The sequence below is a fragment of the Sardina pilchardus genome, chromosome 10 (genome assembly GCF_963854185.1).
Source record: "Sardina pilchardus chromosome 10, fSarPil1.1, whole genome shotgun sequence".
NCBI classification, from domain to species: domain Eukaryota; kingdom Metazoa; phylum Chordata; class Actinopteri; order Clupeiformes; family Clupeidae; genus Sardina; species Sardina pilchardus.
Window position 1 is genome coordinate 2,192,855 of NC_085003.1, and position 26,794 is coordinate 2,219,648.

The window sequence follows — 26,794 nt, forward strand, 5'->3', positions numbered from 1 at the left end:
ATTTCTAAGTTATAGCACCCCCTGCTGTACTAGTTGCGTTATATGTGAGGGGGCAAATGATGTAGGCTTAACTGAATGATGCTAACACAATCCCTTCTCGGTATGCTGATAGAAACAGAAATAGGGCCATGAAGAAATGTACATTTATTTAGCATGGCAGATTGCAGATTGCAGATTGCAGATTTTTAACAGCCAATGCTATACCAAATATTTCAGGCCAGAAAACAGAATTATGAAAATGGCAAAACATGAGCATCAGTTGCAAATGCCAGTGAGTATAGTTACCAAACCCTATGCTGACCCCGAGCACCACTGAAAATGAAATCCCATGTTTCATGTTGATAGGCTACACACAATAGCATTTATTATTAGCTGATGAAATCCAACTTTATTTCTGATGGGAGTAGATTCATTATTTGGGGAAATATGTAGGGCAATCATCGTTTGTCATTGTAATGGAGGCTTTGAGACTGCTCTATCATCACAGGCTAACAGATTTGGACATTTCAGGTTTGATAGTGGCCAACACCTTCTGAGAGTTTTCTCGCTTTTAAGGACTTGGATTGCTTGGAACATGATGCTTTAGCAAATTACAGGAATAACTACTGAAAGAATAATGACCAGTTTTAGTGTTGCAGTATTAGGAGTAACATTTATTCTATGGTCAAAGCAGGATCCTCAAGCTTGAAAGGACCTAAAGATGTACGGTGTAAGCAATATATACACATAATACATGAAGGTAGTGCAGTGGATGAATACAATTGCTCTTCAAACACATAAATGTTCAACAGATCACATTAAACCAAATTTCAAGACCTCACAGTCCTGGCGTTTAAGGATCTGTTTAACAATGAGAAATGTAACCTTGAGCACTTGGCGTCCAACTCCTTCAGTGACAGCCCTTGACTGAAAAGAGTTACAAGTATAGGTTATATACCTACTGTAAGTTTTATGTTTAAATAGTCCACACAATCATAATAAATATATACCATGTGTATGCAAAAAGTGAGTGTGATTGACCATTATGGGACAACGTGTAAGGTTAAGCCTGAAAACAAATTTATCACAGGATATTAGATAGGATGGTGACAGTGGTGGATTATGGCATGCCAAAATGGATTGAAATTATCACTTGAATGCCTTAAATGTGTAATAGCATGCCTACAATTATCACATTATACCCAAAGATATTCCAATACAACTCATACAGAATCTGATATCTAATAAATACTGGCTCTAGGGTGTCTGAGATTAAAAGTGCAGTCAGCGATTTTACGCAATTCTAAGCAATCATCTCCAAATGACGACTAGCTGCCCATTGACCCACTGTAAAGAACACCTGTACTCTGTAAAGTCTCTAGGCAGCCCAGGCTCCGAACTCTGGAAACAAACAAAGGGCAGCCTGTCCCCCAAACAAAACAAAACTTTGCATGGAATTTCTCTGGAATTGTTGCGTGGAATATTGAAGGTAGGGGTGAGCTACCTCTGGCATATTTCATTTGGTCCTTGATTCAAATATAATGTACTGTACATTGTTTTGGACAAAAGTGTCTGCTAATACATTAAAATATAAACACAAACAAATGCCATTTCCGGTGAAATTGCTGACAGCACCATTAAGGATTCCTTCTTTTAACCTCTAATCAATTGCATTATTAACCTTTCCTCATTTTAGCACCTTTCTTCATTTAGATGTGCGGATATTTTTGTATCGGCATAGCAAAAGTTGTTTGAAAGTGTTTTTGAATGTGATGTTGCAGAGAGCATAGCAGGCTGGGTTGACCGTGCTGTTAATGTAGCAGAGCCAGTAGCCAAACGTCCACATGGAGGCTGGGATGCAGGTGCTGCAGAACGTGTTAACGAGGACCATCACGTTGTATGGAGTCCAAGTGGCCACAAAGGCCACCAGAATAGCCATGATGGTCCGCGTGACTTTCTTCTCACGGGACGGTACACTTCTTCGCTTCCTACTTTTGGGTGGCCGGAGGGTCGTTTTTAGCATCCTCTGAGAAACCAAACTCGTCTCCACCTTTGTGTCAGCAGGTGTATAGCTGTCTCCTGACGGTGGCTGGGATGGGGACCTGATGCAGGTGAGTTTGGACCAGTTGGCTCTGGTTCTGTTGGGGTTTGGCTGTAACTGTGGGGACAGTGTGGGTTGGCCATCTCCAGGCTTCCCCACAGCATTAGCCTCCTCCTCTTTGTGATTGGATGAAACAAGGACACTGCCCGATGTGGACTCGTTCTCCGTCTCCTGGTCCTCTCCGGTAGTGGCATCCTCAACACCAGTGTCTAATGGAGACATCGGTGGCTCTTTCTTGGCCTTGTCACTGCCCCTGCTTCCTTTCCCTCGGCACTGATTGGCTCCTGAGGTGAGGCCGCCCTGACAATTGTCTTGACTCTCACTGGAAATCCTCCTGCTCGCTCTCCTCACACGACTCTTGCTGGCCTTGGAGATGTGCCAGTACAGCACGATCATGGTGATCACCGGCACATAGAATGCAGCGATGGCCGTGCCAAAGGTCACCACTGCATTGGAGAAAAACTGAATGTAGCACTGACGCTCTTGAACTGTCCGCTCACCCACAATGAACTGCCAGAAAAGGATGGCTGGCGCCCATAATATGAACGAGAGTATCCACGCTGCTGCTATCATCATGCCTGCCATTTTTGTGGTTCTGTTGACTGGGTAAGTGAGTGGTTTGGTTACACAGAAATACCGATCAAAGCTTATTATTAGCAGGTTCATTACTGAGGCATTGCTCATAACATAGTCAAGGGCCAACCACAGGTCACAAACAACAGGGCCAAGAGGCCAGTAGCCAACCACAATGTAGACTGTGTAGAGGTTCATGGAGAACAGGCCAATTATCAAATCAGCACAGGCCAGGCTAAACAGGAAGTAGTTGTTTACTGTTTGGAGATTCCTGTTTACTTTTATAGAGACAATGACCAAGATATTACCAATAATTGTAATCAAGCTCAAAGACCCAAGTCCTAGAATTATGAAGACCACCTCCACAATGTTGCCCAGGCTCACTGAAGGCAAATCCGTTCCGTTTGCATACAGGGATTCTGTAGGAGTGAAGTTGAAGGCTTCCATTTCGTCTGCCCAGGGTGAAGATTGATCTTTGAACCCCTAAGAACAAAGAGGATCTTTCAGCGTGATTGGGTTTGCTAGAAAATGCATGAAAGACAAATGATAAGTTATGCACTTTACACCTCTAATAAACAGTTAAACAGAAACTGTTTTGAATATCCAACCACTGATTTGCTTATAAGCTGTAACATGAGATGACATTTTGTGACATTCATAGCAACATCACTTAATCTGTGATACTGTGTGGGTCTAACTTAAACTACTAATGTACTCACAGTCAAACTTAAATAAACCATATCAAAAGAAAATGTGTCTCCTTAATGAGACCATGCGATGAGTTATGCAGTGACTGCAGAGTTTACAGGAGACAAGAGAACATGTAGTGTATACAGTGTATATCAGTGTACTGTATGTCCACTGTTCATCCTTATAACTGCCTGGAAATAGTGCTGTTCACTGGATAACAGTTCAAATACATTGAGCACATGTCTTCATTTTGCACTATTTTCACTGCCTGTTCCATTTGTAATCCTTCATTCTGGTCTGTGCAATCTATTCAGGTCTATTGCAGGTAATACAAAATATTATCTGTGAAAGGTCACGCTCTGCCATCTACTTGTGGTGTATGCTGAATTCATAACACGGGTTCCTGGACAGTAGACCAGACTAGGTTCTCACTCAGATACTAAGGGTCCACAACAATATGGGAAATACCACATTAGGCTAGTGACAATGCCCCCAAATTTTTGAGATACCCCTACTGGAGGTAGAACTAAACCCAACAATGTTTTTCCTCATCTCTAAGGTCTCCCATACATGAAATGGATTCTTGGCTAAAAATATTTTACTGCTAAGATTGTTAAATTAACAGATATTGCTATACACACCATAACCAAAAAAAGGACTAAAATATAGCCTGTCCGTACGGGACTTAAGGCATACAAAGTAATGCAGATCAATCACACAAGCTCTGAGAGCTTTGAAATTTGTTGTGTTTGTAGTCAGGAAGTTGCCTAACCTGCTAGAAAACTAGAAAAACTGGATGCAAATATCTTGATGTATGAAGTAAATACAGACTTATAAACACATACCTAAACTAGGCGAACATGCAAATATATCAATGTTTATACAGAATGTTTCCATTTACTTTGTGTTTGCTTGGCCAGGGATTATCATAGAAAGACAGATGATGGTTTGTTAGAAAGGTGAGGTTGTGCTGAATCCAGCAATACCAACTCAATATAACATGACCAATCAGGGTCATACATCACTAAATGTATGAGGTGTCCAAAATGTAAGAAAACGGAACACTGACAGAAGTGGTGAAAAGAATGTTGACAAATGCATTGTTAGTGCAAAACAGAATACATGTTTCCTAACTACAATTAGGACAAAATCCTATCTTAACTTAAGATGGGAATTTGGCCATAACAGAACCATCCTAACTCAAGAATTTCTTAATTTAGGAATCCTAATTTAGGATGGCACAGGCCCTGTCCTAAATGCAAAATAACAGGCAAAACTGACTGCAACAGGCCTGTTGGGTTGCCTATGATAAGATGAGGAACATGACTGTTTGGGACACCATAAATCATATTTCACTAAATAGGATAATTAAGTGAAAACAAGTCAAATAAAATGTATAAGCTATGACTAAGCTTATGAGGAAAAACATTGTTGGGTTTAGTTCTACCTCCGGTAGGGGTATCTCAAAAACTAAAGCCTTTTTTGACCATCTGTCACTAGCCTAGTTAAGCCAGGCTTGTGGCATGGATGTGTATTATGAGGATCGTAGTGGGATGACCTTTGGACATCATAAAAACTTCAATTTTTAAAACTAGACTTAAAACATATTCAGAAAATTAAGTAAGAGTAGGCAACCTGCAGTTTTTTCCATCACGGAACATAAGTAGAGAACAGAACCTACCTCCATAACCATGTGCTGTAGCCTTATCTGTAGTTAAAAGCCTCCCCTCTGTCCCATCTCAAAGTTGTATTTTCAACCAGAGACCGTGTAAGGCTCCAAGGTAGGCCTAACGGTTAAAATAGACGTTTCGACTATTTATACTCAGTACATAAAATATTACTAACACCTGCCATGAGAAATTAATGAAAGCTTATCATGTTCAAATAGGCTACTCTACCTTTTATAATCGTCGTTTTCCAATTTGTCACGCTAGCAAGTGCCCAGTCATCTCATGATCGGTAATCCACATGAAAAACTTTCTTGCTGGTAGCCCAACGCGAGTCCAGTGAACGACAGTCTGCCACCGCCTGTTTCACAAATGTAGCACTATGTTAGGGTGGAGCATGCGGTCGTTTCAGGAGGGTGAAAAAATCTCTCACCTGACCAAAGAGTGTTTTTTTTTCTCAGTTATAGTGTAATTTGTTTAGTCTCCCCCAATTCCAGGGAACCAAGACAAGCCAATTCAGTTATAGGCTCGTTAATTATGTGTATTTAAAAGTCTAGGCTATTCTGTCTGCTCTGTGGGCTGGCCAGGACAACCCCACCACATGTCTGGATATTTCTTCTTTTAAGCGAAACTAAATTTCAGGACCTCGGAGAGCGTGACAAATGTGCCGCTGTATACTCAATATCGTAAATGACCTTTTAAAACTGGAGTTATACATTTGAACGAAACAAGAGGTTCCAGGTTTTCATTGAAAGGCCATATGGCCATATCTTTCTACCAGTTAAGCAGCTGTGAACGTTGCTTGGGAATCCAAACATGTGCAACATTCAGATAACTCAGAACAGAGTTAAAACATCGAGTTCCATCGTGTCCTTGGACTCTCCAGCCAGCTGAGTTGACAACCTTGCAGTTAGCCAAATGCTCATGTCAATTTGGCAACAGAAAGAATATCTCTGTTGTTAGGCAATGGTTATGTGCTTAAGGATTGTTCTAACAAAATAAGCAAATCTATGTTTTCTTTAATGTAATTAACCCCCCCCCCCCCCCCCCCAAACCACCACCACCACCACCACCGAACATATGAACATATTCCTGTTAAGATTCCAGATGCAGACATGCAATTAAAAGAAAAAAGAAATGCATGTTTTTTTTTATTTTTTAGCATTGATCCCTATATTGTTTTATCATAGGATGCTTCATGTCTGTACTTTGTAAGGGTATAGGCATTTATAGGGAAAGCTTTCAAATGCAGTATTTTAGAATTGCATAGCCTAGTGTTTTTTTTTTTTTCATAATTAGTGACTGAATATAAATGAGGATAGTCTTCACATAAAGTAACAAACCAGATTATATTTTGCGAGTGTTGCTTGCCAGAGCATAGAACCAGTTTAAGCAAGTCTCGACAGCCTGGTTCCAAATAAGGCTTTGGCACTGGATTCAAACAAAGAAAGTGTTGCACACTTCAGAGAGTTACTTGTTGATAGTTCAGCGTAAGTCAGGCTTGCATGATGGAAAACAGAAGTCTGCTTTGTGTCTGGTGCTTACGGTCAGGTACCTTTTTAATAGTACAATCGTACCTCTTCATAGCTGGCTTCCTTTCAGCCACTTAGCCACTTAGCCACTTGTTCAAACCTCCACTGAGTTTTTGAGGCATAGAACGTTAAATGGCCATTACCAAAATGTTTTCCGCACGTTTTATGAAGCCTCATGAGGCACTTAAAAATGTTACCTCACGAGTCTTTGGCCATCTTCTTGTTTTAAACCGTCTTGGCTGGTTTGTTTACAGGGAAGAGCTTGGACAGACTGTTTCTGAGAAGCACACAGACGCAAGACTGTGAGGCATGCGGCGCGTGTGCCAGGTGGGATAAATCACATTCAGAGGGGAGTTCTTCATGCCCCCTCAGTAAACAGGCTGCTGCTCTTCCACCCAATAGCTGGACTTCCTGTCGGTGCCGAATGTTATTGTGGCCTTCTTTTCTTTTGACAATTGTTTTATTTTAGAAAACAAACAAGGATTTAGCCCACACACATCATTTTATTTTTTTGTATTAACGATGTAATAACAAAGTCTCATTTAATGGAGGGTGATGGTAGGGAGATACCACCTCAGTAGACAGCTGTTCCTTTTGTCTCTAATGGCCTCTCAGTGGCCCCAAACTCAAGTAGGGGGAATGCACTTTCTTCCAGTGGAAGTAGGAGGTCAGTGTACTTATAAACACACACTTGAGATTAATGTGTGACCTCAGGTCATTACCATGAGGCATGCCAGGAAAAGGGAAAATAATCACTTATCACTTTTGCCAAACATTTTCAGTGTTTTGCGTAAGTGGCATTATGAGTAACATTCATTTAAGTCTACCAAATGGAAGACTCACCAAATGTTACATTACATTGGACACTGACTGCAATGCACCTCATTTTCAAATACATTTAATGTCTGAGAGACATTCAGATTCATGCAGATATCAAGGGGGTCATCTGGTGGGATTTATGATCCCTGTAGCAGTTACATGAAATGCGACCAGATAGTCAGACACACGGAGGTGGGGTAAATGACAAAGAGAAGAGGCCTAGTGGTAGCTGTGGTGAGGTAGTGAGATTGGGATAGCTATTTGAGCCAAGATATGTAGAATGAACGCCTGGTGAGGTAGGATTCAAAACAGGAAAGTGCCGTTAATGGCCATGTTTGAGACAGGCAGCTGATTAGGGATCCAGCGTGTAGTCGGATGGCTACATGTCAGGTTAGAAAATGAGTCAGGTTGAGGACAAATTGAGTGGTTCAGCTAGTCTGGCTATCACAATACTAAACTCAATCTTTTAGGATTGAACATTAGTCTGGGGAGTTGTATTTCTACTGCACGAGAGGCATGATCAATGGTTATGGCGATGTGCCTTTAGGATAAGCTAGTTTGTGATTGGAGCCAGCAAATGTGGACAGGAAGCAGGAGAGATAGATGTGCAGGTTTCCAACCTGAGCTGCAGGACGAAATGCAAATCGCCGGCAGATCAGGCAGGGTTCACCCAGTCTATGGTTCGGCTGCTGTTGGCCGCCACTTTTTTAGTGAAAGATTAGTCAATGGTATAGGCTGCAAGGGTGGTAGTGGGTGATGAAGACAAGGAGATGGAGGAGATGAGATGAGTAGTGTTTTGAAGGCTGAGAAGAAAATCTGTCTATCAGTGACACTGTTGAGCTTATCATTGTAAAAAAAAGTCTTTGCATTCGGTCTTTGGATTTGAGAATTTTTTTCTCCACAGCTCTGATGTTCAGCCAAGGGTGAGACTGATTCGGTCAAGTAGGTCTGAGGGGCTATCCAGATATGAGCTCAGAGTGGAGAAGAGCGACTCTGTGGAATCATTCATCTCTATAGAGGAGAATGTGCTAGGTGGAGGTAGAGTGGAGGCACCACCCGAGGAGAAGTGGGTTCTAGACAGGTTTTGAAGGTTGCGGTGGAACTAGACCAGGTGGAGAAGCAGAGGGTTCTGATAGAACCCTCTGAATCAGACAGACAGAATCAGATGTAATACTGGTCACATCGATACGTGGAAAGGCATGACTGTTAAGGGTATCTGCGCCACAGTCTCGAGCAAGAATGAGATGAAGAATTTTGTATGTGAGGGCTGTGGATCCATTGTAGGTGAAAAGAGTGTATCAGGGACATGAAGTCTGTTGAGATTGGAGTGGGTGTGACCTTGGGGAGTAAGTTTCCATTTGTTGGAATTTAGCAGGCTCGTTTCACCTCCTTGTCCAGATGGATGGGAAGTATGGGAGAATGCGTCATTGGGGAAGAGCGCAGCAGGGATAGCAGTGATCCAGGCCTCAGTGCAGCTAAGAGTTCTAGGGCGTTAGCATAGGTAGCAATGAAATCAGCTTTTTCTCAGTGCATATGGACAGTTCCACAACCCAGTGGAGAAGGAGACTCTGGTGAGGAGGGAGGTTCTAACTCTGGCAGAGAGAGACTGGCAGCAGGAGGACAGGAGGAAGCAACAGCGTGGCTAGTTTAACCAGAGAGAGGGCGCAACCCTCCGCCTTGCTGTGCAGAACATGGTCACCCAGGCCACTAACCCATGTGACAACAGCAGCCACCAAGATAAATAAACAAATAAGTAATTACTCAAATATGCCTACATTACATTATATTAATATTTTCACAATAATATATTAACTTTTAGTAATAAATGTCTTTTATTTCTCTGATGTTGTTTGTGCTTTGGGATTTAAGAATATTGCACTTTGTGTTGTTGACATGACTAATTACACCACACCACAAATGCATTATAATGAGCTCGGGAAATGGCCTTCTTCTCCTCCTAAGAGTCAACTTGCCATAAAAGTTCTATCATCTTTGACAAAATGATCTTCGAGCTATTGCCCAAAAAAGGCTTTGAGCCTAACCCATTTAGGTGGAGCTATAGCAGAATGTTAGTCTGGCTATCACCATACTAAGCTCAGTACTTTAAGATTGAACATTAGTATGGGGATGCTGCGCTTTGTTTATCCTGCACAAGAGGTGTGATACTGCACAAGACGCTTGAATAGTCCTTCAACCAATCAGACCAACGATCCGGTGTGTCTTTTAGCTTTCTGATTGGAGCCAAAGGTTCTGGCAGGGAACAGATGAGATAGATAGGTTTCCAGCCTGAGCTGCCAGACGAAATCCAAATTCGCTGGAAGTTCAGGCAGGGTTCACCCAGCCTAGCAGAATGTGTAATTCACACCTAGGGATACAAACCTTATATTCCATATCAGCCATGTGGAACATGTATCCACAGCCAAATTATTTGTAAAAAGCAAAAGTAAAAAATACTGTTAGCGCTGTTGTAGCAGGTGTGGACATGGTCGCTGCATGATGTTGCCTCCTATAGCCTGACCACACTCACTAAGTATGTCTGCTAATTTTCATTTTTACTGAGATACTAGTCTGACTCCTGCCAATGCATTTACAGTTACATTTTCCTTCAGCCACCAGCCACCAGGATGGTGGGCGTGGGCCAATCTAGCACGAGAGGGCATTGAAAATCGAAAGTGGCTGTAGTAAACGGTAACAACAGTGTCAAACATCAACACAAAAAGAATTGCAGTCAAAAGAATGTGTAAATGTATAGCCTACAGCAAAAGTAAACATTGCTTCCTGACTGCCGATGCGGTTTATTAGCCTATTTGTTTGTAAAGGTCACGTGAAGTCAGAGAGTAATTCCTGATCAATGATAGGTTAGGTTGGACTGATGATTTCAAAGTGAATGCCTATATCTATGCCTATGATGGTTGGAAACATTTCCCAATGGTGGGTTGGTCTACCCTCCTCCGTCTCTTGGTGTGTGTCCAAAGATGATGATTCTGCTTTTGATGTTTGGATCATCTAACATATTGGCCATTGAAGTGCCACATTTCCCCATAAAGTTGACCCATAATTAGTTACCTCAAACCCCAAGAGGCCTGGCCCCCTGATATCCCAAAAATCCTGGCAAATCCCATATTTTTGTGTTGCCTTTTTTTGTGTGCAATTTGTACAGTGTTTGTTAAGACTAAAATTCGAGTTTTGACTTTGTTTGTAGACTTGCCCAGGCAGGTGAAAGCAACCTAGGATCAACGCGCAATGTCCCAGGGGCCACGGTCTAATTGCCATCCTTGTATCCTAGATATCCGACGCGGGGTTTGGCGGCATTAGGTGAAGGAGGTTGTAATGTGTAGGACAGTCTATAGTGGTTTACCTTTAAGGGATTCTTCATGTTTTGAAATCATGACTAAAAGTCGCGCTAGTGTTTATCCAGGCAACATCAGAGACAGATGAGATAACACTGTTCTGGCTTCCATTTAAGAACGCGGTTAATTTAATGTTTTGTGTTAACGCCGGTGTAGCCTACAAAAAGGCTCAATTGCTAGCTCGATAGTTGAAGTTACCTCCAAACTTCATTACTCCTGCAAAACTAGACACCAATTGAAGATGGGGTGTACATTGACGGCGCAGGACAAGGTGGCAGTGGACAGGAGTAAAATGATTGACAAAAATTTGCGGGACGCTGGAGACAAGGCATCGAGAGAGGTTAAATTGCTTCTCCTTGGTAAGAAACGAGTAGGCTACCTATTTTGGGAGGATGATGCGATCTATGTTTTGATTTTTTTTATTATTATTGTTGTGTGGTAAGTGGCTGTGACTGTTAAACACTTATCTTACCATATTAGGCCTATAGGCTACATCAAATCGACCGTTCAAGTAGGCTATGGTTACGGCTACCGCTCTGGGTTATATTTGGCAGACGCCTTGTCCAAGTGAATTTAAATGTTCTGCGTCACCAAGATGTTACTAACACAAAACGGTTGCCTGCCAATGCCACCAAATCTTATGGAAATCTGAAAATTAAACAAATAAATAATACATAACTGGTGACTCTGAAACAGTGGCCAGCCCAGAACCAACAAAGAGGCTGTATATTCTGCAATTAGAATATAGCATTTTTACATCTCAGCCCTGGTTGTTACTTTTTGTTCATGTATATCTTCCCTACTGCAGATAGTAGGCTAGGCCTAATAAATGTTTTTATGTAGGCCTACATCTTGAGATCCTGTGTTGGAAATGGACTGTAAAATTACAGTACTAAGCCTCAGGATTTGTTAGGCCTAGATTCCATATTGGTCATGAGACATCTAATTGTACAGACAACATTGCTGGTAAAGCAGGTAGGCTAACTAAACTAATGCATTTGTTCTAGTTTGTGGGAATTTAAAACATGACTTCTGCGATGAAAGAGGCATAGCCTTTTTTCCTTCTATTTTTTATATGACAGTTGAGCTCGTATAGGTAACTTGGATATACTTGTAATATCATGTAACATACTTGCACTGTCAAAACCTAGTTATATTCAGTGAAATAGAGTCATTGCAATTGTTCTTTTAATTTGTGTTTTAGCTGACACCTTTTGTGCTGTATGGACATCATTATCATCATCATGTGTGTGTTGCTGCAGCCTGTGGGAGGTGAAACTGGAGCTCTGGCCTCAGCTGAAACCTGTTCCCCCTCAGGCCTATTAAGATCCATGTTTGACCTTAGTTGCGTGGGAGCTTTGCATCATGTAGTGTGTGTTACCCTGCAGAATTGCTTAGGCAAGGCAGTCCTGGTGTGTATATGCATGTGTTTGTCCTGTGAGATTCTAAATGGCAGCCTTGTTGATTCCTCTATGGAATGAGATGCCTCAGTGGAGATGGGTAATTGAAATGGTGCATGCTCAGATGAAATGTTGCATTCTGCTACCATGGAGACTGCTTCAAAACATCTCCGACAATAACGTCAGGGCTGTTGTGTTTGACGCAAGAAAAGTTGAATTACTGATGCAGCACGTTTGTCGGCTGAGAGATGCAAGAGCCAGGCCTTTGCTATACACCAGTACAAAACAGAACACCTGAGTTTCACACATTTACACAAGGTAAATCAAACAGGGCTGCCAAAACGGGCCCAACCACACACACACAGTGTTCCAGCAGGATAGGTTCAGTGGGTTCAATATCTAAGGAGTTCTGTTATGCTGTTGTCTCCCAACCCTCAACAAGCACAAACAAACACTCCCTCTGTCTCCCTCTCCGTTCACTCTTTCTATCAATCACACATAAAAGGATAACAGCTGTCAGGAAGGGAGGAGAAGCTAGCAGAATCAGAGCCAAGCAGATAGATTCATACACACATCTGTGAGGATAAAAAATATCCTATTAGCACAGTAAGCAAAGCAGCCTTGCAGCATTTCTACACTCAAGGATAACACGGTCAGTTAAAATGGAGTGAGTAGGTAAACATAAACACCTAAAAGGTATACATGATATACATACAAGGATGAGTTAAGCAATGAACCACATCCACGACTGAAGGGCCCTTGAGCAAGGCACCTAACCCCTCACAGCTCCCCGAGTGCTGCTGTTGGGCAGGCAGCTCACTGCCCGAGTTAGTGTGTGCTTAACCTCACTGTGTGTTCACTGTTTGCTGTAAGTGTTCACTAATTCACGGATGGGATAAATGCAGAGACCAAATGTGTATTCAAGTGTCATAGAAACCTGATTTACTGATTTACTGATGAAGCTCTGGACATCGAGCAGGTGAATTGAGGTTTCATAAACTGACGACTATCCTGGCTCAAGATATCAACTTTATAGTCAAACTCTGTCAGTTGTCCTGGAACCACTTTGACACATCAGAATTATTTGAATAATTGTGATTAGCAGGTTCTGGAGAAACTAGGCTACCTATCTGTATTTTATGCAAAAAAAAAAAATCAACAGTGAAAAATGCAGATAAAACTGGATGGGTCAATTAGATCTGGGTGGAGTTGATGAATGTGCAATAAATAATACATCTTGATTTTAAATAATTTCTGAGATTTAAGCCAAAAGGTACAATCATTTGTTACAGTGCACCCCTGTGGCAGACAGGAGGAACTACGTTTGCCAGGGATCAGTGCCACAGTGCCTTGCGTTTACGGCTCCCCAGACGTTGCTGTTGGTCAGCTCTATGTCTATCACAATTTCTGTAATTTCTTAGAATTATTTTGATATCAATTATTTAGCATCTTTGTCCATCTTTTTGTTTATTTCACAGGTGCAGGTGAATCAGGAAAAAGTACCATTGTAAAACAGATGAAGTAAGTTAAACATTTCAACTTCATAATGGTAATAATTCAAAAATAGCATACCTGGGATTACTTGCAGAACCATTGGCTAGTAGCCTAATGAAGCACCCCCTATTCTATGTGCGAAAGCAGTTTATGTTTGTCACTTTATTATTACATTGCTGTTAAGCATGTGGTTCTCTTATTATGACTGTCGCGCTAGTGGTCATACTGTATAGGTTTAGTCAGTTTGGTTACTTCAGGATTTATTTACGTATTCAGTAATTCTGTGTAAAAAATTCCCTGGGCACTGCATGAAATTTGGGGCAAGAAATTTTGAGGGCATTTAACAGGGAACGATTGATTTTTGTTTTGATCTGTCATGCACCCACCACACCAGACCCCCCAGAAAGAGGGTAGGGCAGACACAATTTTCTGTGAATATACCGAAAACCTTAGGGCCTAGGATAACCACATATGTTGGTCTCAAGAGGCCATCTCAATCCATCCCATAACCACTCATTTTTAGTATAGTGCCTCAATCAAGTGAACACACACACACACACACACACACACACACACACACACACACTTACATAGGCCTACACAAACGTTGCTAGAGTAGGAGATGGAGACAAATTGACTAGCATGATTTATGTTTGTGGAGAGAATGTGCAGAACTGAGCGGCAGTCATATTTTGTAGTGCCATGCGGTACGTCTAGTCTCAGTGTGTTTGTGTCGTGTGTCTCGTATAGAATCATTCATGAGTCGGGCTACTCAGAGGAGGAGTGCAAACAGTACAAAGCAGTGGTGTACAGCAACACCATCCAGTCCATCATAGCCGTAGTCAGAGCCATGGAGCGGCTGAAGATCGACTTTGCCGACTCCGCCAGAGAGGTGAGCAGGCCTCCTGCACAGCAAGAGAGGGTGGATGGCTGCTGCCATTGTTTCCTAATTAGTCATTCATGCAACATTGTATTCAAAATGTATTGTGTTAAAAATGATGGGGAATTCACACATCTAAAATGTGCTAGAGGGAGAGGGAGATTGGTGCAACTCAAATGTCTTGTTTTATTTTCAATTACGTAACTGGTGCATAACATCAGATAAGTAAATAAAAGTAAAAGACCTGAAAGATGTGAGTTGCATCTGTGTCCCTCTCCCTCTCTCACTCATGATCTGACCTGGCCTGGTTGCACCAGATTGTCACTAAACTGCAGAAGCGCGGAGAACCTTCCTTTAAATGTGCTGTTTGTCCAGCGTGGTATGATGAGGAGATGAGATGACTGTGGCGCCGCTGTGTTGTCTCCAGGATGATTCCCAGCAGCTGTGTGTGCTGGCGGGCTCTGCCGAGGAAGGCTACATGACTGGAGAGCTGGCTGGGATCATCCGCCGCCTGTGGAGGGATGGAGGGGTGCAGGCCTGCTTCCTGCGCTCCAGAGAGTACCAGCTCAATGACTCGGCTAGCTAGTGAGTTCCAGCCCCTAACGCAGTGCTCATGGGGCCAGGGAGCCATGGGGTCAGGGAGCCAGTGAGCTGTACTGGTACAAGATAACATTCAAAGTCAAATAACATTAAAACTCTCAAAATCTGAAAGGAACAGAACAGTGTGTGTACTTCACTCCCTCCAGTTTTTCATCCCCCTCTCATCACCTACAGTACTATTCTGTCTGCTCTTCCTCTCATCACCTACAGTACTATTCTGTCTGCTCTTCCTCTCATCACCTACAGTACTATTCTGTCTGCTCTTCCTCTCATCACCTACAGTACTATTCTGTCTGCTCTTCCTCTCATCACCCACAGTACTATTCTGTCTGCTCTTTCTCTCATCACCTACAGTACTATTCTGTCTGCTCTTCCCCTAATCACCTACAGTACTATTCTGTCTGCTCTTCCTCTCATCACCTACAGTACTATTACGTCTGCTCTTCCTCTCATCACCCACAGTACTATTCTGTCTGCTCTTCCCCTCCGCTCATCCCTGCCCTCCCTCTGCAGCTACCTGAATGACCTGGACAGGATCTCCAGTGGCAGCTATGTCCCCACACAGCAGGACGTGCTGCGCAGCAGGGTGAAGACTACTGGCATCGTGGAGACTCACTTCACCTTCAAGGATCTGCACTTCAAGTGAGCTCATGACATGAGCGCAGGAGCTAATGTTCCTGTCCTGTCCATGCACCTAGTGTCTAATGGCTATAACCATATCATGTATGGTTGGCTCCATCTACATTATATGGCTATAGTGCCCTATGATCTTTGCTATAACTACTGTAGGGAATGACAGAGACCTACACGGCTGAAAAGTTGTCATCGTCAGCTTAGAAAAAAACAGAAATGACTTTCTGCCTAATATGAAGGACAATTACACATAATAATGCAGTCAGGAGTTGGGACATATTTTGTTGAAGTGTCCCTAGTTTGTGGAGATGCACTGATAAGCAGTGATGGAAAAAGCCAATCTTGAGCATGAACACAGCTTGAAACATTCAAACCTCAGTGAGTTGCAAAGACAATGTGCTTGGATAAACACTCCTCAACACAGTTTGGGTACATAAGAAACAGCTTTCACAAGACTGCATTTTGACAGAGACAATATTGTTGTTATGCAAGCCTTCTTCTTTGCCATTTGACATCCGAAGCCTTACAAGAGAAGCCATTCTTCTAACCATTTCATTAGAGCAGTCAGTCTGATATGCGTAAAAAAAAAAACGGTTTTCCACCCCTGGTAGATGAAGAGTATTACCCGTTGAACCCCAATTTGCAATTACCAGTTTCAAGCCTGCACAAGCCTGTACAGTTTCAAGCCTGAATGCTTGCAGTCAGATGCAGTCACAGATTATTGTGAAGTCTATGGACTTTTTAGCCTACTCACCACATTTGGTAGTGAAATGAAACTCCTTTAATGTGTTGTATTGTATGAATGGCCAGTGGCTGCACATGTGTCTGTAGTATAACGCCTCCCTTGTCCACTCTTGTAGGATGTTTGATGTGGGGGGCCAGAGGTCTGAGAGGAAAAAGTGGATTCACTGCTTTGAGGGTGTGACTGCCATCATCTTCTGTGTGTCTCTGAGTGATTATGACCTGGTGTTGGCTGAAGATGAGGAAATGGTAAACATTCCATTGAGCATTAGGCTTGACAGTATGTTAATATGTTAATAAATGAGGACACTTTACATTTAAAATGTTTATACAACACTTATACACTTGTAAAGACATAATCGTTTTTATAGCTGCACATAATGACAAGATAAGATAGCTTTTGTAATGCAGCACCAACGTTTAACTATGGTGACTTGATCTTTATTCATTTTGACCTTGTTAGAATCGGATGCACGAGAGCATGAAGCTGTTCGAAAGCATTTGCAACAACAAGTGGTTCACTGAGACCTCCATAATCCAGTTTCTCAATAAGAAGGACCTGTTTGAAGAAAAGATCAAAAGAAGTCCTCTCACTATCTGTTACCCAGAGTACACAGGTAAGCTCGTATCCAACTCAAGATAATGGCTTTGCTCTATGATATCTAGGCATAGTTCAGAAGTAGATTAGTTGTAGAGCTTTGCAGCAATGGAGATAAGACTAATTAATATGTTTACTAAGACTAAGACTTATTAATGGAGATAAGACTAACAGGGCAGTTTTAATGTTTTACTTTGTGAATAAATGAAATATATTCAAAATGGAAAAAAAGCTTGACATATATATATAAATTGACAGCAAAGGAAAATGCGACATGTCTGTTGTATGACCCTCATAACCCATATGCTAATTTAGAGTTGCATATGGAATGCACTAATTCCAATCCTTGATTATGATTGGCTAAATCATATTTGATGGCATTGTAAACCCAACATAACCCTTCATGTTGACCGCATTTCACTCATTCTATGCTTGGTGTTGTACCAACAAAGCCCCATAGCTGTTCTGAAGGCACTGGAACCTATGGCCTCTTGGGGCCGTAGGGCTGCCAACTTTCACGCACTGGATTAGCGTGAGAGTGCGTGGAGCCAATCAAATGAATGAAGGCCAGCGCCCACCACACGTATGCGGCGTTACGCAACAAGAAAAAAAATGTAACTCCATTGTTTTTTAACGGAGCAAACCCCACTAGAAACGTCTGTCACGCGGCAGCCGTGCACACTGCTCAACGCCATGTCCGATGGACATCGCCCTTTAGTCTCACGGTCAGTGAGTGAGGGTTGGCAGCCCTGGGGCCGTAGTCATGCGGTTGCCACTCTTGGAAAGTTGACACAAATCATCTTGTCAGGTGTTAATGCAAAGAATTTAATTCAGACATTCAGTATGTATGTCACAGTGATATAAAATCTACTATCTACATCTACTTAGAACATGTGTCTTTGATGGGTATTCAGTCCAAACTGCCATTAGGTGTCATTATGTGACACATTATGTGTCTCTCTGAATTTGAGGAAACAATAGTCTGTGTCATGTCAACATTATACCAGCATTGCTAAAATGCCACCATCTTGTGCTTTTCAGGAGGCAACACATATGAGGAGGCTGCTGCTTTTATCCAGTGTCAGTTTGAGGACTTAAACAAAAGGAAAGACACTAAAGAGATTTACAGTCACTTTACTTGTGCGACGGATACCAAAAATGTGCAGTTTGTCTTTGACGCTGTCACTGATGTTATCATCAAGAACAACTTGAAAGATTGTGGTCTCTTCTAGATGTAGGCATCTTGTGGTGAGTGTTCTTAAGAGGAACCGAATAATGATGAAAGTTTTACTTTCTGTTACTTCCATAACATTAGGGCTCATATTAGATTTAGACTTAGGGTTCTGGCCCTTTGTTAGGGTCTTTTGTATTGTGCTTTGTAGTGTTGTCTTTCATGTACAGGATGGAGAGACTGGTCATTAGGTTATTTCTAGTGAACCAAAGAGTTAACTTTGTTTGAATTTGTTGTTTGTTTGTTTGTTTGTGGGAAATCACATTTGCCTTAGGAACTACACATAAGAAAATGAATCCCAATTTCTTGTCTGATATGTCTATCTGATGGTGGTGCAATGTGTGTTGACAACTGCCTCGCCATGTGTGTGAACGTCACAAACTGGCATGTTTTTTTTGCGGAAGAGATGCATAGTATACACATCAATGCCTCATAATATAAGATCTTATAAATAGACAATTACATCACATTTCTTACACTAGCTGATGTACTATTCTTCTCACTTTGACAAAGATTGTGCAGCTACAGTTAGTGCCACATTTATCTTACTGTACTGTTGCCTCCATCTAAAAACATCCAGCACCATTGTATAACCATACATACTTGTCTATAAAGGAACTCATAGAGTTGTTGAACATTGTTGGCTGTGCCATTTGTGTGTCCTCTCTGATTCCGATCCATGGAATCCACGAGGAAGTGGAGGTGACCAAGCCTCCAAGGATGAAGTACCTCAGCAGTTGGTCCTGATGCAGCCATCTGAAACACTCTCGTATCTGTGAATACCAACACATACCACCCAGGTAATCATGGCCTGTAGCACACTCATGAGTGGTGTCAACCATGAAAACCATCTGCTGGCTCGCCATAGATGTTCCTGGGCTGGCTGCAAAGCTCAGAGCAGCTGCAGTTCCACACAGGGTCACCTGGGTGTGCTGATGTACCAGACACTCTACTGAGACAAAGAAGCAATCTACACTCATACTTATACTGTATCGCCTCACTGTGCAGGCCATGCAGGTCTACTGGAGCTGATGACCAACAACAGTGTCAGAAAGAACACTAAACTGCCATTTCTTCCACTACTTTTCATTTGGCTCAGAGATCCAGATTTGATATTAAGCTTCAGCTTAAGCCCCAGTCTTATAGATTTGTGTGACAAGATAGCATGATTAAAGGTGAAAGAACATTTTACAAAAGTTTTAAATAGTTGTAAAAAAAGAGTACTGTTATCAATTCACTGTGTCAATCCAAGTGAGTCTTTAAAGCACAATTGTCGATGCAATGTTATTGGTTTGATAAGATAGATAAAAAAGTGGGGTTTAATGAAACAATGTAGCCAATAGATAATATAGGCACATACTGTATCGTCTCTGTCGTTGTTTCATAATTGTCTGTCTTTGCAGACTGAAAAATATATGTATGGCTGAATATTTTGCTTTACGATGATCTGTACTAAAAGACAGGATTGAACTTTTGGCTTGTTTTTGTGCGTCTGGTGGCTTTCATGGTACAGATTACATATTCAAATCTAAATGCCATCTAAATCCCAATCTAAGGATGTCACTGCCCTCTTCTGGTTAAATCTTTCCCACAGTGATTTCTCTGACTTAGTTTGTTGAAAGAGCAAAACCATTGGAGATGGACAAAAGTTGATTATAATAGGTCTTTCATTTAGTAGCCTAATTAATTAGATTATTTGGTAAACAAATTATACGCATGGAAGGGCAGAATTTATTGTCTGTATGCACATACAGGCCAAAGGAATGCATAATGAGTTTCCCCTCTTTCATTATAATTGTGTGGAAGGTCCGCCCAGTTCACACGTAACACAAAGCACAGCCTAAAACCCATGTGTGGTGGCCACCTCGACTGGTTTATGGTTATTTTTTACCGTGTCTTTATTCTTTATTACTTATGTGCTTTTGGCTTATGTTGTTTTTTGGTTTTAATGTAGTCCATTGTTTCTGTGCCTGGCTTTGAGTGGTCCTGTTGTGTGCTGCAGTAAAGCACTTTGTGCTTCTATACTCTTGTGCTGCATAATTATGAAATGGAACAAAAAGGGCATTATGATCAATACACACATCTGTCACAAGCTTTTTAGCATTCCATTATCCATCGATAGTGGATTGACTCTTTCAATTCTAGCTATTTATGTATAATTTGAATGAAATAAACAAGGTTTCAAATGTGTGTCCATTTTAGTGCAACAAACTGTCAGTTACTGTACAGTTGGATAGGTAGCTCGTTACAATAATAGCGTCATTGTGCTTGGATATTTATGGTGGCACAGGACAGCTGAAATTGCATTGCATATTAGATTGGTTCTATAGTCTGTAAGTACAAATACTTTTGCAAAAGGATGCTTGAGACTTTGAGTTTTGGACTGAGTGCAAATAAAAAAAATATCTCAGCTAGATGATAACATAACGCTTGGAGAATTAATAGGCCTATGTCTCATTGAAACATCGGTTTAAATGTCAGTGTGTTAGTTATATCATATTATGTGTAGCAGACTTCCCAAAGCAGCATTCTGAGTTTGTTCTCTTGCACTTCATCTTGTTCTAAGCTGTCTAGTGAAAGATCATGACCCACATAGTGTGTTGAATTCTGTTCCTACTCCTGGTTTACACAGTTGATCTACGTTGAGGTTCACTAGGAAGCTGACTCAGAGCACCTCTCCCTCACCATCTGGGACCAGTTGTTTTGGTTCATACAAGAGTTCCATTGCTGTGTTCTCACCTGCCTCAAGCCAGCAAACACCAGGTCAAGAGCTCGGCTGAAATGGCACAGCTGCTGTTCATAGCCGTTCATCAGCTGAACACTTGAACTCTAATTCTGAGTGGTGCAACTCAGTGCAGCAGACTGCAGTTCTGTGCAGTGGGTGAGCTCGTTTGTTGTCCTACAGTAGCCTATTGACAGCTGCAACTGAGCACATTTTAAAAGATATCATAAATACAGAGAAATTACCATTAAAAAAACTAAAACAGTACAGGGAGAGGTGGAAATCCAAAACAGGCTTATATGAAGCCCCACCTAAAAATAAACCATTGGTGCAGAACACCATTTTACATTATATTTTTGGTTGGCATAAATGAATCTTATTGTTGTCTAGGCACACCCGGGTTGTATTCTTGTTGCTGATGTACTGGGTGTGGATGGCAGCACAAGCCATGGAAGTTATTGAGCTCATTAGGCTGTGGATGACGTCTCTGTGTCATGATGCCAACGGGGTCCCCATAGTGAAGAAAGATGTTTACAATGCTATTCTGTACATAAAAAACAGTGCTATAATATGACACCTGAAATAGTCAGTCAGTGGCTTGTCATGTTCTGTCAGTTGTATTATTTGTGACATATAAAAAGGCAAATATAGGCTACCATATAGTAGCCTAATAGGCTATGTCATGTCATTTGATGTGTCCTTTTGTCTTTAACAGGCTATCAACACCAATAAGGCAGCCTTGTATTGAGAGTTTATAGAATTTACTGTCAGTGATGAAATGTCGATGAAAGTCCTTTTTTAAGAGCTTTCATTGAAAATCACTGAAATAATTTCTTTGATTTCACTGGTGTCATGCAGGGAGAGCTGTGGCAGATGTGGGATAGATAAAATAGATGGATAGATGAGGAAGGGAAATTCATTTAGACGGTATAGGCTAGATTAACAAAATAATTAAATAATATATTTTCAGAAAAAATGTGTTCGTGTGTGTGTGTGTGTGTGTGTGTGTGTGTGTGTGTGTGTGTGTGTGTGTGTGTGTGTGTGTGTGTGTGTGTGTGTGTGTGTGTTGGGGGATGATCAGGGGGCTCAGAGTCGGGGTCAGTGGAGATGATGTTGCACAAATGATTATAATTTACGTCATTAACAAAGACCTCCTTGCATTTGCTTGTGTCATAAACGTGCTATAATTTGACTTCATCTTCTGCTTTTCATTTTTGCTTGAACGTGCTTTCCCCCCTCCTCCAGACATCACATCCGGGTCACTGGCTAGTTTCTGCGCGTGTGAGGCTGGTCCACCATACCGTGGCGTATTGCAGCCCCGAGTCATCTGCGCAGGCTGCATGTTTCATGGACAGCCTACTATCACTGGTGTCCAGCGGCAGCCTCCTGGAACTGAAGGGGCCTGGACTGGTGACAGACCAGACCAGCAACGCTTAGGCGGGCATGAGCGACGGTCCTATGGGCGCATGTTTATAGGCTAGTCATTTTTAGCGATGTCAAAGAGCCTGAAGAAGAAAAATCACTGGACCAACAAAGTCCACGAGACGGTCCTGTCCAGAAGTAAAGAGGGAGAGCTGGGGTTTGATTTGAAAGGGGGCGCGGAGAATGGGCAGTTTCCGTTTTTGGGTGAAGTGAAACAAGGTAAGGTGGGCATCCAGAGCGGTAAACTGTCCCAGGACGAGCTTCTTCTGGAGGTCAACGACACGCCGGTGGCCGGGCTCACCCTCAGGGATGTACATGCCGTAATCAAGCACTGCAAAGATCCCGTACGTCTGAAGTGTGTGAGGCAAGGTGAGGTGGCAAAACAGCGTAAACATCACTGCGCCGCCGCTCGGCGGTATGCATGTCTGACCTGACTGTGTAGCCTACTGAGCTGCTGTTGTAGAATACAGAACACAGAAGCTAGCTATCGTTACGGTCACCGCGATTGATGAGATGTTTATTAGGGAGAATGTGTGAGGCAGCTAATACAAATGATGTGAACCAACACATTCCAAATATATTTAAATGGAGATCTTTACGCGTAAGGGGGGTAGTCTTTGCTGAATCACATTTGCATTTTGTCAGTGGGTACCGTAGAAATAAGCTTCTGGTTGTTGAATTGCAGAGCTCTCATGTCATTACGCACTGGGGGTGTGTTCAACTGGAAGAGATACATGCCTAGTGGAAATGCCGGAGGCGTGCTATTCACATTTGTTGGCTATTTTCATTGATCCAGTGCATTGCTTGGCGACAGGGTTCCTGTCAACGAACGAAGGGAATCTTCACATTGCCCATACTGACTACTAGAGAAATAGTCATAAGCATCATACATGGTTAGAATTGCAACGTTGTTCCATTAACTATAAGGGTTGCTCAGCTGAGATGAGTACAGATTCAGATAACAGTGTTCTGATCAGGCTGGTGTAGACTACATATGGTTCCTGACACCTCACTCTGTGTTGCATCTGGAATACATCCCTAAGATCACAGGCTACCAGTACTCATGCACAGGGATGTTTCGCTGTAAGCAATCATCTACAAGAAGACCTGTGTGTGTGTGTGTGTGTGTGTGTGTGTGTGTGTGTGTGTGTGTGTGTGTGTGTGTGTGTGTGTGTGTGTGTGTGTGTGTGTGTGTGTGTGTGTGTGTGTGTGTGTGTGTGTGCGTGTGTGTGTGTGTGTGTGTGTGTGTGTGTTAGACTAGTGTCAGCTAAAATGACCCATAGTTCATACATTCATGGGCCCTGGCGGGTGTATTGTGAAGTGAATGGAGAAAGCAGCATCACAAATGACTTGTGCTCTCTGGGCCAGACCGCCTTCAGAGTGAGTTGATATTTGAGGATCAGACTGGAAGGTGACATTGAAGCTTTATTGATTTCTTTACAGAATGATAATTCAGGAAAGGGTACAATTTCATTTCCATAAGTCATTTGTATTGGTGTTACCTTATCAGTGTGCTTTCACTCAGGTCAGCTATTTGGATATAGGAGAACTCTTGGGGTCTAACTTTTGTGGGTGCACAAAGTCTGTCTTTGAGACTAATCACTATCTTCAAGTAGGTTTACACTTATGAGATTGTGAGTAGATGTGGTTGCACGAAGACACAGGGTGATGATGTAAATGAGGTCATTCAGGATGTGACATTGCATTGTAGACCTGACTCACAACTAGGTCTAATCAATGACTTAAAAAAGCATGGAACGCATGGTGTCATGCTCTTACAGTACGTTATCAATAAATTACAGTTTTGAAAACTCTGTTTTGTAATGGTTGGCATTAAATTGATTAGGCCCACATACAGCTGTAAAATTTTAGCCTTTCTGATTTAATGAAGCATGCCGGAATTCTCCTTTTAGCATAGTCAGAGCAAATACATCTTGTAGATCTTCAGTGAGACACTTGAGATTTTGAGCTAACTGTTAAGCTATGTCAACTTGCTATACATTCAAACCTATAGGGGACTCTCACTTGAAACTGCAAAGTGCATTGTAAATACACCACTGTGTTGCAGAAACCACACAGTTATAACTGGCAGTGAGGCTAACATTTACTCATGTATTGACATGTCACAGGGTACAATCAAGAACATTATTTCTGACAGTGTGGACTTGTATCTTGCTGTACTTTGTTCAGTGTTACTGTAGTATCTTGAGTTAGGCTACATAGTCCTCTATTATGAGAGAGGCTAGACCAATGATAACCGTTTTTTTTTTTTTAATATTTTGAACTAAATGTTTTATATCACCCTAAAGCATCACTATATGCTAATTCTTCTACAAAAGGTGATTGTATCATGAATATCAGGTCTTAAGGATGAATTTAGAATGTTTAAAATCCCATCAGTTGTAAGCCACAGTAGTGTTAGAAGGGGTTTGATAGGGGGAAGCAGGAGTTGGAAGTATGTCATTTATATGAAACTAGGTCAAAATCCACCAGCAGTTTGATTCCCCCAAATAAGGGATGAATAGCAAACGGTGGTGGATGGTAACAAATGCAGTGAAAGAGTAGCTAGGACTGTGTCTCAAGGGACTAGTTGGTGAGACTCGCTTGGGATGATTTTTTATTTGAGTGAACGATATCTTTTGAGCAACATATCTTTTGAACAACAGAATTATACTTGTGTACTCTAAGCTGTTCTCTCACCTTCCTGGGGAAATTGTAAAGAGTCAATTAGATCATTTTTGAATGTACAACTTGATTGCTGTGGTCTATTACACAGTGAGGTAGTCAGCATCAGGTGTTGATGTGACTGTGTGAATGCTCAATCTTACATTGATGGGCATTGAAGGTGTCTGGGAGCTTTTCCACATCTTCAACTCCACTGGATTCCATTTCTGTGATCCTGTATGGTGCAGTAGTGCTGAACACCATCTTTGTTATGATCACTTGTTTCATTTTGATTGTTCAGGTGTAGAAAAACATATCATTTGGATATACATGTAGGTGTATTTAGGAACATGTCATTAGGGTAGGTGTATTTAGGAACATGTCATTTGGGTAGGTGTATTTAGGAACATGTCATTAGGGTAGGTGTATTTAGGAACCCGTGTCATTTGGGTAGGTGTATTTAGGAACCCGTGTCATTTGGGTAGGTGTATTTAGGAACATGTCATTTGGGTAGGTATATTTAGGAACCCGTGTCATTTGGGTAGGTGTATTTAGGAACCCGTGTCATTTGGGTAGGTGTATTTAGGAACCTGTGTCATTTGGGTAGGTGTATTTAGGAACATGTCATTTGGGTAGGTGTATTTAGGAACCCGTGTCATTTGGGTAGGTGTATTTAGGAACCTGTGTCATTTGGGTAGGTGTATTTAGGAACATGTCATTTGGGTAGGTGTATTTAGGTGACCCAAATATGACCTGGTAACCATAGACTGGCTGGGGCTGTCCCACTTGCCTATTTCCTGTAGGTTCATGTAGTGATTAGCATCATTGTGAATCTGAATGCATGCAGACATGGTTATATTAGCATGTGAGAGCTTGTCCTGTTGTATTTTTTTAATATTAGCATATAGCACAAAGTCAGGAAGGTTCTTAGCTTGATGTAGACAAAGTTGAAAGATGTGAGGAGTTTACCAACTGGAATAACAGTTGATATCAAATGTGTCAATAAATAAGCAATATGCTGTCCCGCATGTCTAATTGTGAAATAAAAATGTGCAAGCGCTTTACCTCTGTTTTGATTGCAGCATACCCACAAGGGAGCATTGACAAAACAGGTTAGATGGAGTCTGTAAGCGTCATAAATAGAACTTTTCTGCTCTACTTAGGAGTCCATCTGTTCTGAGCCTTGTACAGGCTTTGAAGTTTATTTCCCATGAAGGTAGTCTGCTCTGTGGAGACTATGCGAACAGTGATTTGGCCATTGAGGGTTACAATTCTTAGTGTTAATTATGATCTCATTTAAACACAGAGAGAGTGACACATGTTGACACCTTGTCACATTCTTGGTGTATTCACATTTAGAGGCGGAGTATCTAAAAAACATTATTTCCGTAGACAACGTAATAAAGTGAAGAATTTTGTACGAGTGTGTGTATTTGTGCACATATTAGAAGCCTTATACAAAATGATGGTCATATTTTGAGTTCATAGGTGGGATTTAATTATAAATCGTGCTATTGAGAACTAGTCTGCATGTTTTTAACTACATTATGTCTTCTCAGCCATTAATCCCATGTTATGTTTTGGTAAAGGAGACACCAATATGTTTAAGCACATCTGTATTTAGCTGTTTATTTGAAATGGTGGTATTTCAGCCCACATCTCACCCTTCATCACTTACATGATGATATCACGTCCAAA

At 41.6% G+C, this 26,794-nt stretch overlaps 3 protein-coding genes across 7 annotated transcripts in view; 2 read left to right on the plus strand and 1 right to left on the minus strand.

Annotated features, from left to right (window-relative positions):
- Positions 1–469: 469 nt before the first annotated feature.
- chrm2b (cholinergic receptor, muscarinic 2b) lies at positions 470–5,496 on the minus strand. Of its 3 annotated transcripts, none has more exons than XM_062547647.1 (3): positions 5,242–5,495; positions 5,025–5,130; positions 470–3,136 (listed from the first exon to the last, which is right to left on the minus strand). In XM_062547647.1, the coding sequence occupies exons 2-3, from the start codon at positions 5,034–5,036 to the stop codon at positions 1,685–1,687; spliced, it is 1,464 nt and encodes a 487-aa protein (XP_062403631.1). In that variant the 5' UTR covers positions 5,037–5,130; positions 5,242–5,495; the 3' UTR covers positions 470–1,684. The 3 variants fall into 3 exon arrangements, with proteins under 3 accessions (XP_062403631.1, XP_062403633.1, XP_062403632.1); XM_062547649.1 differs by having other exon boundaries at positions 470–3,174; XM_062547648.1 differs by having other exon boundaries at positions 5,025–5,496.
- A 5,456-nt stretch (positions 5,497–10,952) lies between these two features.
- gnaia (guanine nucleotide binding protein (G protein), alpha inhibiting activity polypeptide a) lies at positions 10,953–18,289 on the plus strand. Its single transcript, XM_062546864.1, has 8 exons — positions 10,953–11,070; positions 13,590–13,632; positions 14,356–14,497; positions 14,913–15,070; positions 15,599–15,727; positions 16,579–16,708; positions 16,923–17,076; positions 18,099–18,289. The coding sequence occupies exons 1-8, from the start codon at positions 10,953–10,955 to the stop codon at positions 18,287–18,289; spliced, it is 1,065 nt and encodes a 354-aa protein (XP_062402848.1).
- Positions 18,290–22,325: 4,036 nt separating this feature from the next.
- Positions 22,326–26,794, plus strand: part of magi2b (membrane associated guanylate kinase, WW and PDZ domain containing 2b) — a 61,920-nt gene continuing 57,451 nt past the window's right edge. For all 3 annotated transcript variants that reach the window (XM_062547395.1, XM_062547398.1, XM_062547396.1), the window contains exon 1: positions 22,326–22,801. In XM_062547395.1, coding sequence (XP_062403379.1) covers positions 22,504–22,801 — 298 coding nt within the window. In that variant the 5' untranslated portion in view covers positions 22,326–22,503. The remainder of the gene's footprint in view (positions 22,802–26,794) is intronic.